This window comes from Plectropomus leopardus, chromosome 4 (assembly GCF_026936395.1).
Source record: "Plectropomus leopardus strain MGB_pleo_1.0 chromosome 4, ASM2693639v1, whole genome shotgun sequence".
Taxonomy (NCBI): Eukaryota; Metazoa; Chordata; class Actinopteri; order Perciformes; family Serranidae; genus Plectropomus; species Plectropomus leopardus.
In genome coordinates, this window is record NC_142179.1 from 680086 (window position 1) to 692500 (window position 12415).

The following is a 12415-nucleotide window of genomic DNA, read 5'->3' on the forward strand; positions in this document are numbered from 1 at the left end:
TGTTGTATGATGTTGTATGTTGTTGTATGATGTTGTATGATGTTGTATGATGTTGTATAACGCTGTATGTTGTTGTATGATGTTGTATGTTGTTGTATGATGTTGTATGATGTTGTATAACGCTGTATGTTGTTGTATGATGTTGTATGTTGTTGTATGATGTTGTATGTTGTTGTATGATGCTGTATGATGCTGTATGATGTTGTATGTTGTTGTATGATGCTGTATGATGTTGTATGTTGTTGTATGATGCTGTATGATGTATGTTGTTGTATGATGTTGTATGTTGTTGTATGTTGTTGTATGATGTTGTATGTTGTTGTATGTTGTTGTATGATGCTGTATGATGTTGTATGATGCTGTATGATGTTGTATGATGCTGTATGATGTTGTATGATGTTGTATGATGCTGTATGTTGTTGTATGATGTTGTATGATGTTGTATGTTGTTGTATGATGTTGTATGTTGTTGTATGATGTTGTATGATGTTGTATGATGTTGTATGATGTTGTATGACGCTGTATGTTGTTGTATGATGTTGTATGTTGTTGTATGATGTTGTATGATGTTGTATAACGCTGTATGTTGTTGTATGATGTTGTATGTTGTTGTATGATGTTGTATGTTGTTGTATGATGCTGTATGATGCTGTATGATGTTGTATGTTGTTGGATGTTGTTGTATGTTGTATGTTGTTGTATGATGTTGTATGATGTTGTATAACGCTGTATGTTGTTGTATGATGTTGTATGTTGTTGTATGATGTTGTATGATGCTGTATGATGCTGTATGATGTTGTATGATGCTGTATGATGTTGTATGATGTTGTATGTTGTTGTATGATGTTGTATGATGTTGTATGTTGTTGTATGATGTTGTATGTTGTTGTATGATGTTGTATGATGTTGTATGATGTTGTATGATGTTGTATAACGCTGTATGTTGTTGTATGATGTTGTATGTTGTTGTATGATGTTGTATGATGTTGTATGATGTTGTATGATGCTGTATGATGTTGTATGATGTTGTATGATACTGTATGATGCTGTATGATGTTGTATGTTGTTGTATGATGTTGTATGATGTTGTATGTTGTTGTATGATGTTGTATGATGTTGTATGATGTTGTATGATGTTGTATAACGCTGTATGTTGTTGTATGATGTTGTATGTTGTTGTATGATGTTGTATGATGTTGTATAACGCTGTATGTTGTTGTATGATGTTGTATGTTGTTGTATGATGTTGTATGTTGTTGTATGATGCTGTATGATGCTGTATGATGTTGTATGTTGTTGTATGATGTTGTATGATGTTGTATGATACTGTATGATGTTGTATGATGCTGTATGATGCTGTATGATGTTGTATGTTGTTGTATGATGTTGTATGATGCTGTATGATGTTGTATGATGCTGTATGATGTTGTATGTTGTTGTATGATGTTGTATGATGCTGTATGATGTTGTATGTTGTTGTATGATGCTGTATGATGTTGTATGTTGTTGTATGATGTTGTATGTTGTTGTATGATGTTGTATGACAGTGTGCGGGGTGAGGTCATGTGATTACCTGAACCGGTCTAATAGGTAAAGCATCACTGCCACCACGTGGACCGACAGACCGACTAACAGCCACAGTGTGCTCTGGAACGGCTGCATGAACGAGTCCAGAGTGCTGCGAGGGATTTCCTACACACACACACACACACACACACACACACACATTATTAATCATTAATAATCTTTAATATTTTGTATTTATCTGGACTCTCCCCTCCAAACTGTTTATTCTTTAATATCTTCCACACCATCTGCTGCTGCTGAACTGCACTTTCCATCAGGATCAATAAAGTTTGATTGTATCTGAACCCTTAAAAAAAAAACAGATTCCCGCCAACGGCTGCAGGAGATCGACATCTGCACGATCACGTTTGCAGAGATCAGAAATCAGAACCATAAAAATCAGCAGATTCAAGCTGAAGTTTCTGTTTCATCACGTTGTTTGAATGTAACGACGTCACATCACAGCTTTCTGTGGCTGTTTTGCATTTATTTAAGTGTCCGTTTTTTGATCAAGTGTGTTTTCTTTAATGCTTTTCCTTTTCTTAAATATTTTTGGTGATCTTAAAAGTAAAAATGTGGCTAATTAAAAAGTTTTTCCTTTCAACATTTTAAAAATGAAATGAGCTTTTTTTCCTTATTTTTGGCAATTGTTTTTAAAAAAAGGAAAAAAATCTTAAAATGTTTGCCTTCCAAACCCGTGGACCCAGTTTGGTTTCATTAAAAATCACAGTTCAGATAACTTATGGAGTATTAAGAAATGTTAAGTTTCATGTTTATTTATGTAAAATCATATGAAAAAACCTTTTCTTTTTTAACGACATAATTTTTTAATTTTAAGGTTTTATCAATTCTTCTGGTTGACCGACTTCAGCTCAGGTCGTACAGATTTTAGGGTTATGAAGCGTTTGAAGAAGGAAATGACATCAGAATAAGTAAAAACATCGACGTCGGCGCTGGAGGAGCATCTCTGGGGTTAACAGCACCTGTGTGAGTTTTTCCAGAATAAATTCAGTGATGCTGCCCTGACAAAAATAAAACAGACGTCCATGAAACAGATGGAGTGTTTTTCTGTGCTGGATGATCAGCAGCTGCTGCCTGACGGAGGCTCCAGGTCTGAACCCGGATCAGACGAGCGCAGAGTCGATGGAAACTATCGACCCGCTGCTGAGATCTGGGTCAGTCTGACCTGAAACATCCCAAAATATCCTCGGCAGCAGCGGGACACGGCTGACCCTGCCACGCTGACAGAAACCAACCCCGAAATCTGTGACACAGATTTCAGGTATCAGTGGAGACAGTTTTTAGCGTGCACAGTTTTACCAATAACTTTCCAGGACTTTTCCAGGAATGTTGGAAAATTTTAATGACCAAACATTCTCTGAAACTGCCATCGATACTGCTTATCAGTTTCTTTTTTATTATTATATAACAGCTTTTTAAAAATATGTTATTATTTAAAAGAAGATGAATTCAGAACAGGGACTGTTAATTATGAGGGGAGGAGTTGTGTTTTCATTTTGGCTCGGGGGAGGGGCACACAGCTTCAATGGCTGGAGTTTGTATTTTCTTTACCACAGTGTTTCAAAGAAAACATGAGTGCATGTTTTCTTAAAAAGAAATAAAGTTGGCAAGTTGTAAAGAAAAACGTGTCTTAAAGACGGGACACAGGTCGCACGCTGTGCCTCACCAGCTATTTTTGGCCATTTTTGAAGGACAAAATCTGGCTTTTTTTCTCAGAGAAGTTTTTATCGATGTTTTTTCCTTATAGTTTTTGCAGATTTTTGAAGAGGAGGGTGGAGGAGCAGAGCACTCGCTGACCTTCTTGACGAGGATGGTGAGTCCCTGGTATTTGAAGGGTTTGGAGAACTCGATGTACTGAGCGCGCTCGTTGTTGATGGTGAGGGGAGCGACGATCATGTCGGCCAGACCTCCCAGCAGCTCCCCCATCATCCCGTTCCACTCCTTCTTGTTACTGTTGTTCACCTGCAGGAGGAGACGACCGACAACACGTCAGGTTCATGTCACATCGCAGGAGGAGGAGGAGGAGGAGGAGGAGAGAGGAGGAGGAGAAAGGAGGAGAGAGGAGACGACCGACAACACGTCAGGTTCATGTCACATCACAGGAGGAGGAGGAGAGAGGAGGAGAGAGGAGGAGAAAGGAGGAGGAGAGAGGAGACAACCGACAACATGTCAGGTTCATGTCACATCGCAGGAGGAGGAGGAGGAGGAGAGAGGAGGAGGAGAAAGGAGGAGAGAGGAGACAACCGACAACACGTCAGGTTCATGTCACATCACAGGAGGAGGAGGAGAGAGGAGGAGAGAGGAGGAGAAAGGAGGAGGAGAGAGGAGACAACCGACAACACGTCAGGTTCATGTCACATCGCAGGAGGAGGAGGAGGAGGAGAGAGGAGGAGGAGAAAGGAGGAGAGAGGAGACAACCGACAACACGTCAGGTTCATGTCACATCACAGGAGGAGGAGGAGAGAGGAGGAGAGAGGAGGAGAGAGGAGGAGAAAGGAGGAGGAGAGAGGAGACAACCGACAACACGTCAGGTTCATGTCACATCGCAGGAGGAGGAGGAGGAGGAGAGAGGAGGAGGAGAAAGGAGGAGGAGAGAGGAGACAACCGACAACACGTCAGGTTCATGTCACATCACAGGAGGAGGAGGAGAGAGGAGGAGAGAGGAGGAGAAAGGAGGAGGAGAGAGGAGACAACCGACAACATGTCAGGTTCATGTCACATCGCAGGAGGAGGAGGAGGAGAGAGGAGGAGGAGAAAGGAGGAGAGAGGAGACAACCGACAACACGTCAGGTTCATGTCACATCACAGGAGGAGGAGGAGGAGGAGAGAGGAGGAGAAAGGAGGAGAGAGTAATGAGTGAATGTCTCTCGGTCTTGACAAGGTCAGACTGAGGGACAGAGCGGTGGTCTCCATGGCAACAAGCCTCAGTGATATGCTGCTGTGAATCAGTAAACAGGTCAGAGAGAGACAGAGAGAAAGACATAAAGAGACAGAGAGGGACAGACAGAGATATAGACAGAGAGACAGAGACAGAGAGACAGAGTTGGAGACAGAGAGAGAGAGAGAGGACAGTTGGAGACAGAGAGAGACAGACAAGGACAGTTGGAGACAGAGAGAGACAGAGAAGGACAGTTGGAGACAGAGAGAGACAGAGAAGCACAGTTGGAGACAGAGAGAGACAGAGAAGGACAGTTGGAGACAGAGAAGGACAGTTGGAGACAGAGAGAGACAGAGAAGGACAGTTGGAGACAGAGAGAGACAGAGAAGGACAGTTGGAGACAGAGAAGGACAGTTGGAGACAGAGAGAGACAGAGAAGGACAGTTGGAGACAGAGAGAGACAGAGAAGGACAGTTGGAGACAGAGAAGGACAGTTGGAGACAGAGAGAGACAGAGAAGTACAGTTGGAGACAGAGAGAGACAGAGAAGGACAGTTGGAGACAGAGAGAGACAGAAAAGGACAGCTGGAGACAGAGAGAGACAGAAAAGGACAGCTGGAGACAGAGAGAGACAGAGAAGGACAGTTGGAGACAGAGAGAGACAGAGAAGGACAGTTGGAGACAGAGAGAGAGACACAGCGACATCATCATTCAGATATGATATGAACATAATAGAAAAATCTGGTCATAAAAGCACCACAGAAGAAGAAGAGATTTAAAGAGCTCCAGTTGAAGATCAAACCATCGAAACTACGACTCACAATGATTGTGTCTTTGGATGAAGACGAGGTGAAGACGAGATGAAGATTATATAAAAACGAGATGAAGACGAGATGAAGACGAGGTGAAGATGATAAAATAATCTGTCTGAGGAAAACACTGATTTTAGCAGCAGACTCACTGTTTCCTCTGACGCTCAGAGGAACTCACACAGCACTGACACACACTCACACACACACACACACACAAACACTTACGCGCTCCTGCGTGCCAAATTTCCCATCAGCCACCAGGTGAACCTCGTAGGTGAAGTTCATGCTCATCGCCAGTTTGATGAGCAGGTCGATGCAGAAACCATAGCAACACTGAGGGACGATGGGCTGACCTGCACACACACACACACACACAGACAAAATCAAGAGGTGGTGTGCACGTTTGTGTGCACGTGTTTCTGTGAGGAGGAGTCAGGACCTGATGATGTCATGGATGACATCATCTTTTCCTATCGATAACAACTCCACGTTTTTATTTTCTGCGTACAGCGTGTGTGTGTGTGTGTGTGTGTACAGCGTGTGTGTGTGTGTGTGTGTGTGTGTGTGTGTGTGTACTGTGTGTGTGTGTGTGTGTACAGCGTGTGTGTGTGTGTGTGTGTTTTTGTGTGTGTACTGTGTGTGTGTGTGTGTGTGTGTGTACTGTGTGTGTGTGTGTGTGTGTGTGTGTGTGTGTGTGTGTGTGTGTGTGTGTGTGTGTGTGTGTGTGTACTGTGTGTGTGTGTGTGTGTGTGTGTACCTGGTATGGTCCCGTTGGGTCCCGTACAGATGACCTTCTTGATTAAGACTCCGTTGACGGTGTACTCCTCTTTACACGTCCCGTCAGTCTTCGTTGGTTTCACGTACACGAACGGCTCCTGATGGATCGTCACAATCTGCACTCACACACACACACACACACACACACACACACGCAGACGATCATATGAACTCTTCATGTGAACACGGACAACACGACACGCTTTGAGCGCATCAGCACAAACAGTGACAGCAGCGTCTGCAGTACCTTCAGTTTAGTCGACATCTGGTATCCGACTGGTTTCTCTGTCTCTCCTCCGGGCCAGATGATCTTCCTCTGAGGGTTCATCACAACCTGCACACACACACACAGACACACACGCACACACACACACACACACACACACACAGACGCACACACACGCACACACACACACACACACACGCACACGCACACGCACACGCACACGCACACACACGCACGCACACACACACGCGACACACACACGCCGCACACACGCCACACACACACACACACGCACGCGACGCACGCGACGCGCACGCACGCACGCGCGACGACGCACGCGCACGCACGCACGCACGCACGCACGCACGCACGCACGCACAGGTTGTCATGTTGTTTCAGGTCTCACTGTGACAAGATGACTATAAGACAGCACCAGCACACCATCTGCGCATCACTATTTAAAACGCCACTGGAGTAACACACACACACACACACACACACACAGCATGAACTTAAAAAACCCTGTAAATCCACGATGTGAACTAATCTGAGACGGTCTGACACAAAGTGGTCTGACGAGTCCACATTTCAGATTGTGTCCTCGGGGCTGAAGAGGAAAAACTTCATCCAGATTGTTTCCAGCTCAAATGTTTTATTGATGTTTGGGCATTTTTAACAGGTGTTAACAGGAAGTGAAGTTTTCCTCAAAAAACATATACATATACATATATATATATATATATATATATATATAAACTTTTTTTTCTACATTTTTTAGATTTTATTTTATTTTTTTAAAAACTGTTAAGGAATCATTTTGGCATTTTCCTTTTTTCCTTTTAAAACATGTTAATTTTCCTAAAAAGTGTGTGAACAGCTGTGTGAACATGTGTGTGAGCAGGTGTGTGAACATGTGTGTGAGCAGGTGTGTGAACATGTGTGTGAACAGGTGTGTGAGCAGGTGTGTGAGCAGGTGTGTGAGCAGGTGTGTGATTGTACCTGTGATCCGTTGAAGACTCCGACCTGGACGAGGCGCCCCGGCTTCTGTTGGTAATTCAGGATGCTGTAGGTGGCGAAGCGCCGGTCGCCGTCATCGTTAAACTCGATCCGTCCCGTCAGACCGTCAGGGTACTTGGATGACATCAGCACTCTGGAGAGCCAATCAGAAAGCGACAGCATGGACACCATCAGGTTTCTGGTTGTTAGAAATGGTGTAATTTTGGAATTTTTTATTTTGGCGGGACCGAGAGTGTGGATGGCATGCTTTCTCTAAAAATTAACAAAACTTTTAAAGGAAAAAAAAAAACCCTGACAAAGATTTTTTTTGAAAAAAAAGAAATAAATAAAAAAATTAAAAAAAGAAAACAAATTCACCCAAAAGTTAAAATAAAAATTCCCAAAAATTTAAAGACAATTTGTCAAAAAAAAAAATAGGAAGCAAAAGCACCAAAGGTTTTTAAAAATCAACTAAAATAAAAAAAAAATCACCAAAAATTTCTTAAAAAAGGGAAAAAAATCAAAAATCACAAATGAAAAATTAAAAGAAGAAAGAAAAAAGCATGCCCTCCAAACAGGATTTTTAATTTTTTCCAACTTTTATTTCTTTTAATTTTACAGAAGTTAAAAGTTAGCCGATGTCGATGTCTTCAAACTGTAGAAATGGCCTGATTCACTGTAAAGTACCAACAGGTCACATGACGCTGCTGCGGGACTGCGCGTGATGCTGACGCTGTATTTAGGTCACACAGAGCGGAGAGGACGAGTGACAGCCAGGCTCATCTTCCTCGTTGTGTCCACATCAGACCAGTGAGGCGTCTCCGCTCAGATCTGAGCTGAAGGTGGAGACGACTCGTCCTGATCTCCGCGGACAGCAGAGTCCTTTCAGTCCACTGATCCTCTACTCTCAGTTCACCACATTTAACCCTCTGAAACCTGAAAATGGCCTGATGTCTTCCAAAAACATGGGAAGGCAGTGAGCGACTGGAGCAGAAATGACCCAGAATCATAGTAAATGTTTCAGAAAAAAAACCTGGAAATTTACACAAAAAAAGAAAAACAAAAACACAGAAATGAAAAAAAAGAAAAGAAAAGTCAGTAAAAATAATAATAATTCTGTACTGCCACTTTTAATATATAAATATTACTACGAATGTCTTTTTCTGGAAATTTCTCCCTAGCTTATTTTTTTAATTAATTTTCTAAACCTACAAAATTTTCAGCATTTTTTTAAATTTTCTTTTTCTTGTTTTCAAACATTTTGGCAATTTTTTTTCCTTAAAATTTTTCGCAATTTTTCAAGAGAACCTTTTGGCTTTTTTTTCCCCTCAAAAATGTTTTTAGAGAAGACGTGACATGGGATTAGAAGGCAGAATTTCTGTGAAGAATTTGGTGAGTTTCAAGAAAACATTCTGTCATTTTTTTTCTTTCTTTTGTCTTTTTTTCTCTCTTTACAACTTTTAGGTGATTTTACTTCTTTACATTTTTTGGTGACTTTTTTAATAAAACATTTTGGTGAAACACGCCTTCCAACCTTGCGTTCTTGCAGGTTTGGAGTGAATGTTTTATTAAATATCTGCTCAGCTGAGTCTACCTGAAAAAGGTTTCACGAATCATTGCATGCTGTTTTTATTTATGTTTTGTGCAGCATCCAGCGTTTTTTAAAATATGGATAATATAAAATTCCCTCGTCTGTACAGCTGTCGTCGATGTTTGAAGCAGTCAGAGAGCGTTCGGGTCGCTGCTCCCGCTCTCTGAAACGTTTCCTGTTTGATTCTGTCCGACCGCCGTCGTATCAACATGAACTCGACCTCGTTATGCGGCGGGTCAAAGGGGCTCGCAGAGCGATGACGCGAGGAACGACTGAATTAACCTGAGCCGCAGACCGCCATTAACCCCGCCCCTCCACTGAAACCCGTTCTCCGGGTCTCCGTGTCTTACTGCACGTTTCTTCAGACATTTTCACCAAATTAAAGACAGGATGAAATGTGCACGTCCAATGTTTTTTATAGTATAGTAAGGTAGTTTATAGTATTTGATGTTTTAAAACATCAAATCCGCTAAACTGAACACCAAAATTTTACAGTCTAATTAATGAAAGGTTGTTGATAACTTTCATGAAATCGTCGTTATCTCTCTGCAGTCGGTGTCCGGTTGATGTCACTGTGAAGCCGAGCGAGCAGCTGAGCAGAAACGGAGACGGAAACAGATGTTGACTTTTTCACGTTGTCACTTTACTATCCGAAATGTTCCTAAATTTCATTTGGACCGCTGACTCCAACAGGACCGTTTTTGTTTCTCTTAAAATACTCGGTGATTTAAAAAAAAACAACTAAATCTTCTTATCTTTTTTCCCTTTAAAAGTTTTGGTGTTTTGTAAACATTTTTTGGATTCTTTGTCTTTCAAGATTTTCAGTGATTTTTTTTTTCCTTTTCAAATTTTTGGTGATTTTTAAAAACTTTGGGCAATTTTTGTTTTTACATTTTTTGTTGATTTTTTTTTCATTTTATAATTTTTCAAGACTTCAAACTTTTGGAGATTTTTTTTTCTTTGGATATTTTTGGTGATTTTTTAAAAGCTTTTGACAATTTTTCTTGTCTTTTCAAATTTTGGGCAATTTTCAGTTTTCTTTTTAAATTTCGTTTCATGTTTTTAAACTGTTGCCATTTTTTTATTGCTTTGCTTTATTTGTTGTAGACTTTTGGCGTTTTTTAAAAAAAAACATGCCTTCAAAACCCGCAGGCCCACCAGAATAAAAATTAGCAAAATTACATCATTTATCATAGCCAGAAACTGTAAAAAACTAAAGCTCTCTGGCTTTGGGGTTAGGGCAAAAAACAAAACAAAACAAAAGAAAAAACACAGCCAGCCCCTCCGCTGATAAATAAAGAACAGCCCCACGAATAAAGATGTGTTTGGACGTCATTCAGCAAAAGAAATGTTGGTTTTCTGCCTCCACTGAATGAAGACAAAACTGCCCCCAAAAATACATCAAAACAAAAGCTTTAAAGTGCAGATTAAACAGCGCTCTGAGCCGCCGCCACACTCAGACAATCCCATCAGATCTGCTCCAGATTACAGAGATTTCCCTCTGCACACATTTTCACTTCACTCAGAAACTCAGCTGCTGATTCACTCACCTCCTCAAAGATTCATTAACTCTGCCGCCACTGAGTTTATCTGCGTGTATTTGTAGAAATGAGACTTTTTTTACAGCATAACAAGACCGAAACAGAGGCCTGACGTCACCAGAGGACGTTCAGTTTAACCCTTTATAGGCCGCTTTGACATTAATCCTATCGCTCTGCACACTGGATGCGCTTTTCAAAATCAGGCTAGAAAAAACATTATATATTAATATGATTTTACTTTCATTGAGTTTATTTTTAACCAACAGTTTAAAAACATGAAGAGCGACGAGACTAAAATGAGACAAACAGTCCTTTAAGGGTTAAATCTGGTTACATCAGCAGCAGTTGACCTCTGACCTCTGCGGCGGCGGTACTGACCGTTTAAAGAGCGGTCCGGTCCTCCAGATGTTGGTGTTTCCCACGCAGCCCCGCGGCGGCTCCGTGATGTTCTCCTTCTCAAACAGCTCCTGCAGAGACTGAGCCACCACCGCCACGGCGTCCGCGATGTGAGCCGACTCGTTCTTACCGTTAATCAGCTGGAGGCCCACCAGGCCTGCACACCACACACACACACACACACACACACACAACACACACACACAACACACATGACACACACACAGCAGAGAGGTTACACACACACACAGCAGGAAGCAAAAAAACTGCCCTCATTCACACAGTCAATTAAAAACTCACACACACTTTAATTAATCTGATAGATGTAACTACAGGAGTGCTTCAGTGTAACACACACACACACACACACACACACACACACACACTCTCTCTCTCAGGGCTTCAGGCGTCAGGTCAGTGCTCAGTACCACCAAACTGCATGCTGGGAGTTCACTCTGAGAATCACAGCCGTTTGTCTCAGGACTCGAAGCCTCGCTGAGACGATATGAACCGTGTCTGTTGTTTTCCTTCAGCAGAAACTCGTCACACTGTGACGAAAGTGTCTACATCTGCGCTGCGGCCCACCACAACCGCCGGGTAACACCGTTAGCATCCCAAAATACCACCCTTAGCATTACCCCAAAAACTACTGACAACCGGGTAACACCGTTAGCATTACCCAAAACACCACCATTAGCATTACCCCAAAAACCACTGACAAGAGCTGGACAACAGCATTAGCATTCCCCCCAGAAACTGACCATTTGTTAGCATTTACTATTGAAAACAGTGAGGAGGCTGGCTAATGTTCCCAACAAGAATATAGCTGTTAGCGTTGTAGCTTGTTAGCTTTCTCACAGTGAAGTTAGCTCATTTAACGTCCTGAAACAGGTTCAACAAGCTAACTTCCTGTCTTGGACCAATTAGAAAATAACTTTGCTAAATGAAGCTAACTAGTTGAGCTGGTTATTGGCAGTTTCACAGCTAATCTGATTAAAACTACTTTTTTTTTGACTGCAGAGGGATGCTAACGGTGTTAGCGACATTTGTTCAGTTAGCTGAAGCACCAAATGCAGAAACTTTTTCCTCCTGATGTGACGAGTGTCTGGTGACGAGAAACAACATCAAAATCCATAACGTCACAGTTCTGCTTCACAGGTTTCTATTGAGGGAATCGTTTCAGAAACAACCTCAGTACAACCCTGTCACACCGTACACACAATTATATATATATATATATATATACATATAGTGACGTGATTATTGACTCGATAACTTCTGTTTTTATATTTCTGGCTATAATAAATGGTGTAATTTTGGTGTCTAAAATTTTGGCGGCCCGTGGGTTTGGAAGACGTTTTCTTTAACAACCTGCAAAAATTAAAATCAAAAATGAAAAAGAAAAGCAACATTTTAAATTGCCAAAAAAGTCAACAAAAAATTTAAAGACAAAGTAAATCAGCCAAAATTTTAAAAATCAACAAAAAAATTAAAGAAGAAAAATCCCAAAGCAAAAAAGAAGGCAAAAAGTTTTAAAGAAAAAAAGATGGCCGAAACCTTCAAAGAAAAAGAAAAATTGTAAAAAAGTAGAAAACAAAGAAATTAGCAAAAT

At 41.4% G+C, this 12415-nt stretch overlaps 1 protein-coding gene across 3 annotated transcripts in view; it reads right to left on the bottom strand.

Moving 5' to 3' along the window:
* grin1b (glutamate receptor, ionotropic, N-methyl D-aspartate 1b) overlaps positions 1 to 12415 on the bottom strand; it is a 79342-nt gene that overhangs the window by 33633 nt on the left and 33294 nt on the right. For all 3 annotated transcript variants that reach the window (XM_088076120.1, XM_088076121.1, XM_088076122.1), the window contains 7 exons: positions 10786 to 10960; positions 7279 to 7429; positions 6301 to 6387; positions 6034 to 6169; positions 5502 to 5629; positions 3385 to 3549; positions 1574 to 1692 (listed from right to left, as the gene is read on the bottom strand). In XM_088076120.1, the coding sequence (XP_087932246.1) occupies positions 1574 to 1692; positions 3385 to 3549; positions 5502 to 5629; positions 6034 to 6169; positions 6301 to 6387; positions 7279 to 7429; positions 10786 to 10960 (961 nt within the window). The remainder of the gene's footprint in view (positions 1 to 1573; positions 1693 to 3384; positions 3550 to 5501; positions 5630 to 6033; positions 6170 to 6300; positions 6388 to 7278; positions 7430 to 10785; positions 10961 to 12415) is intronic.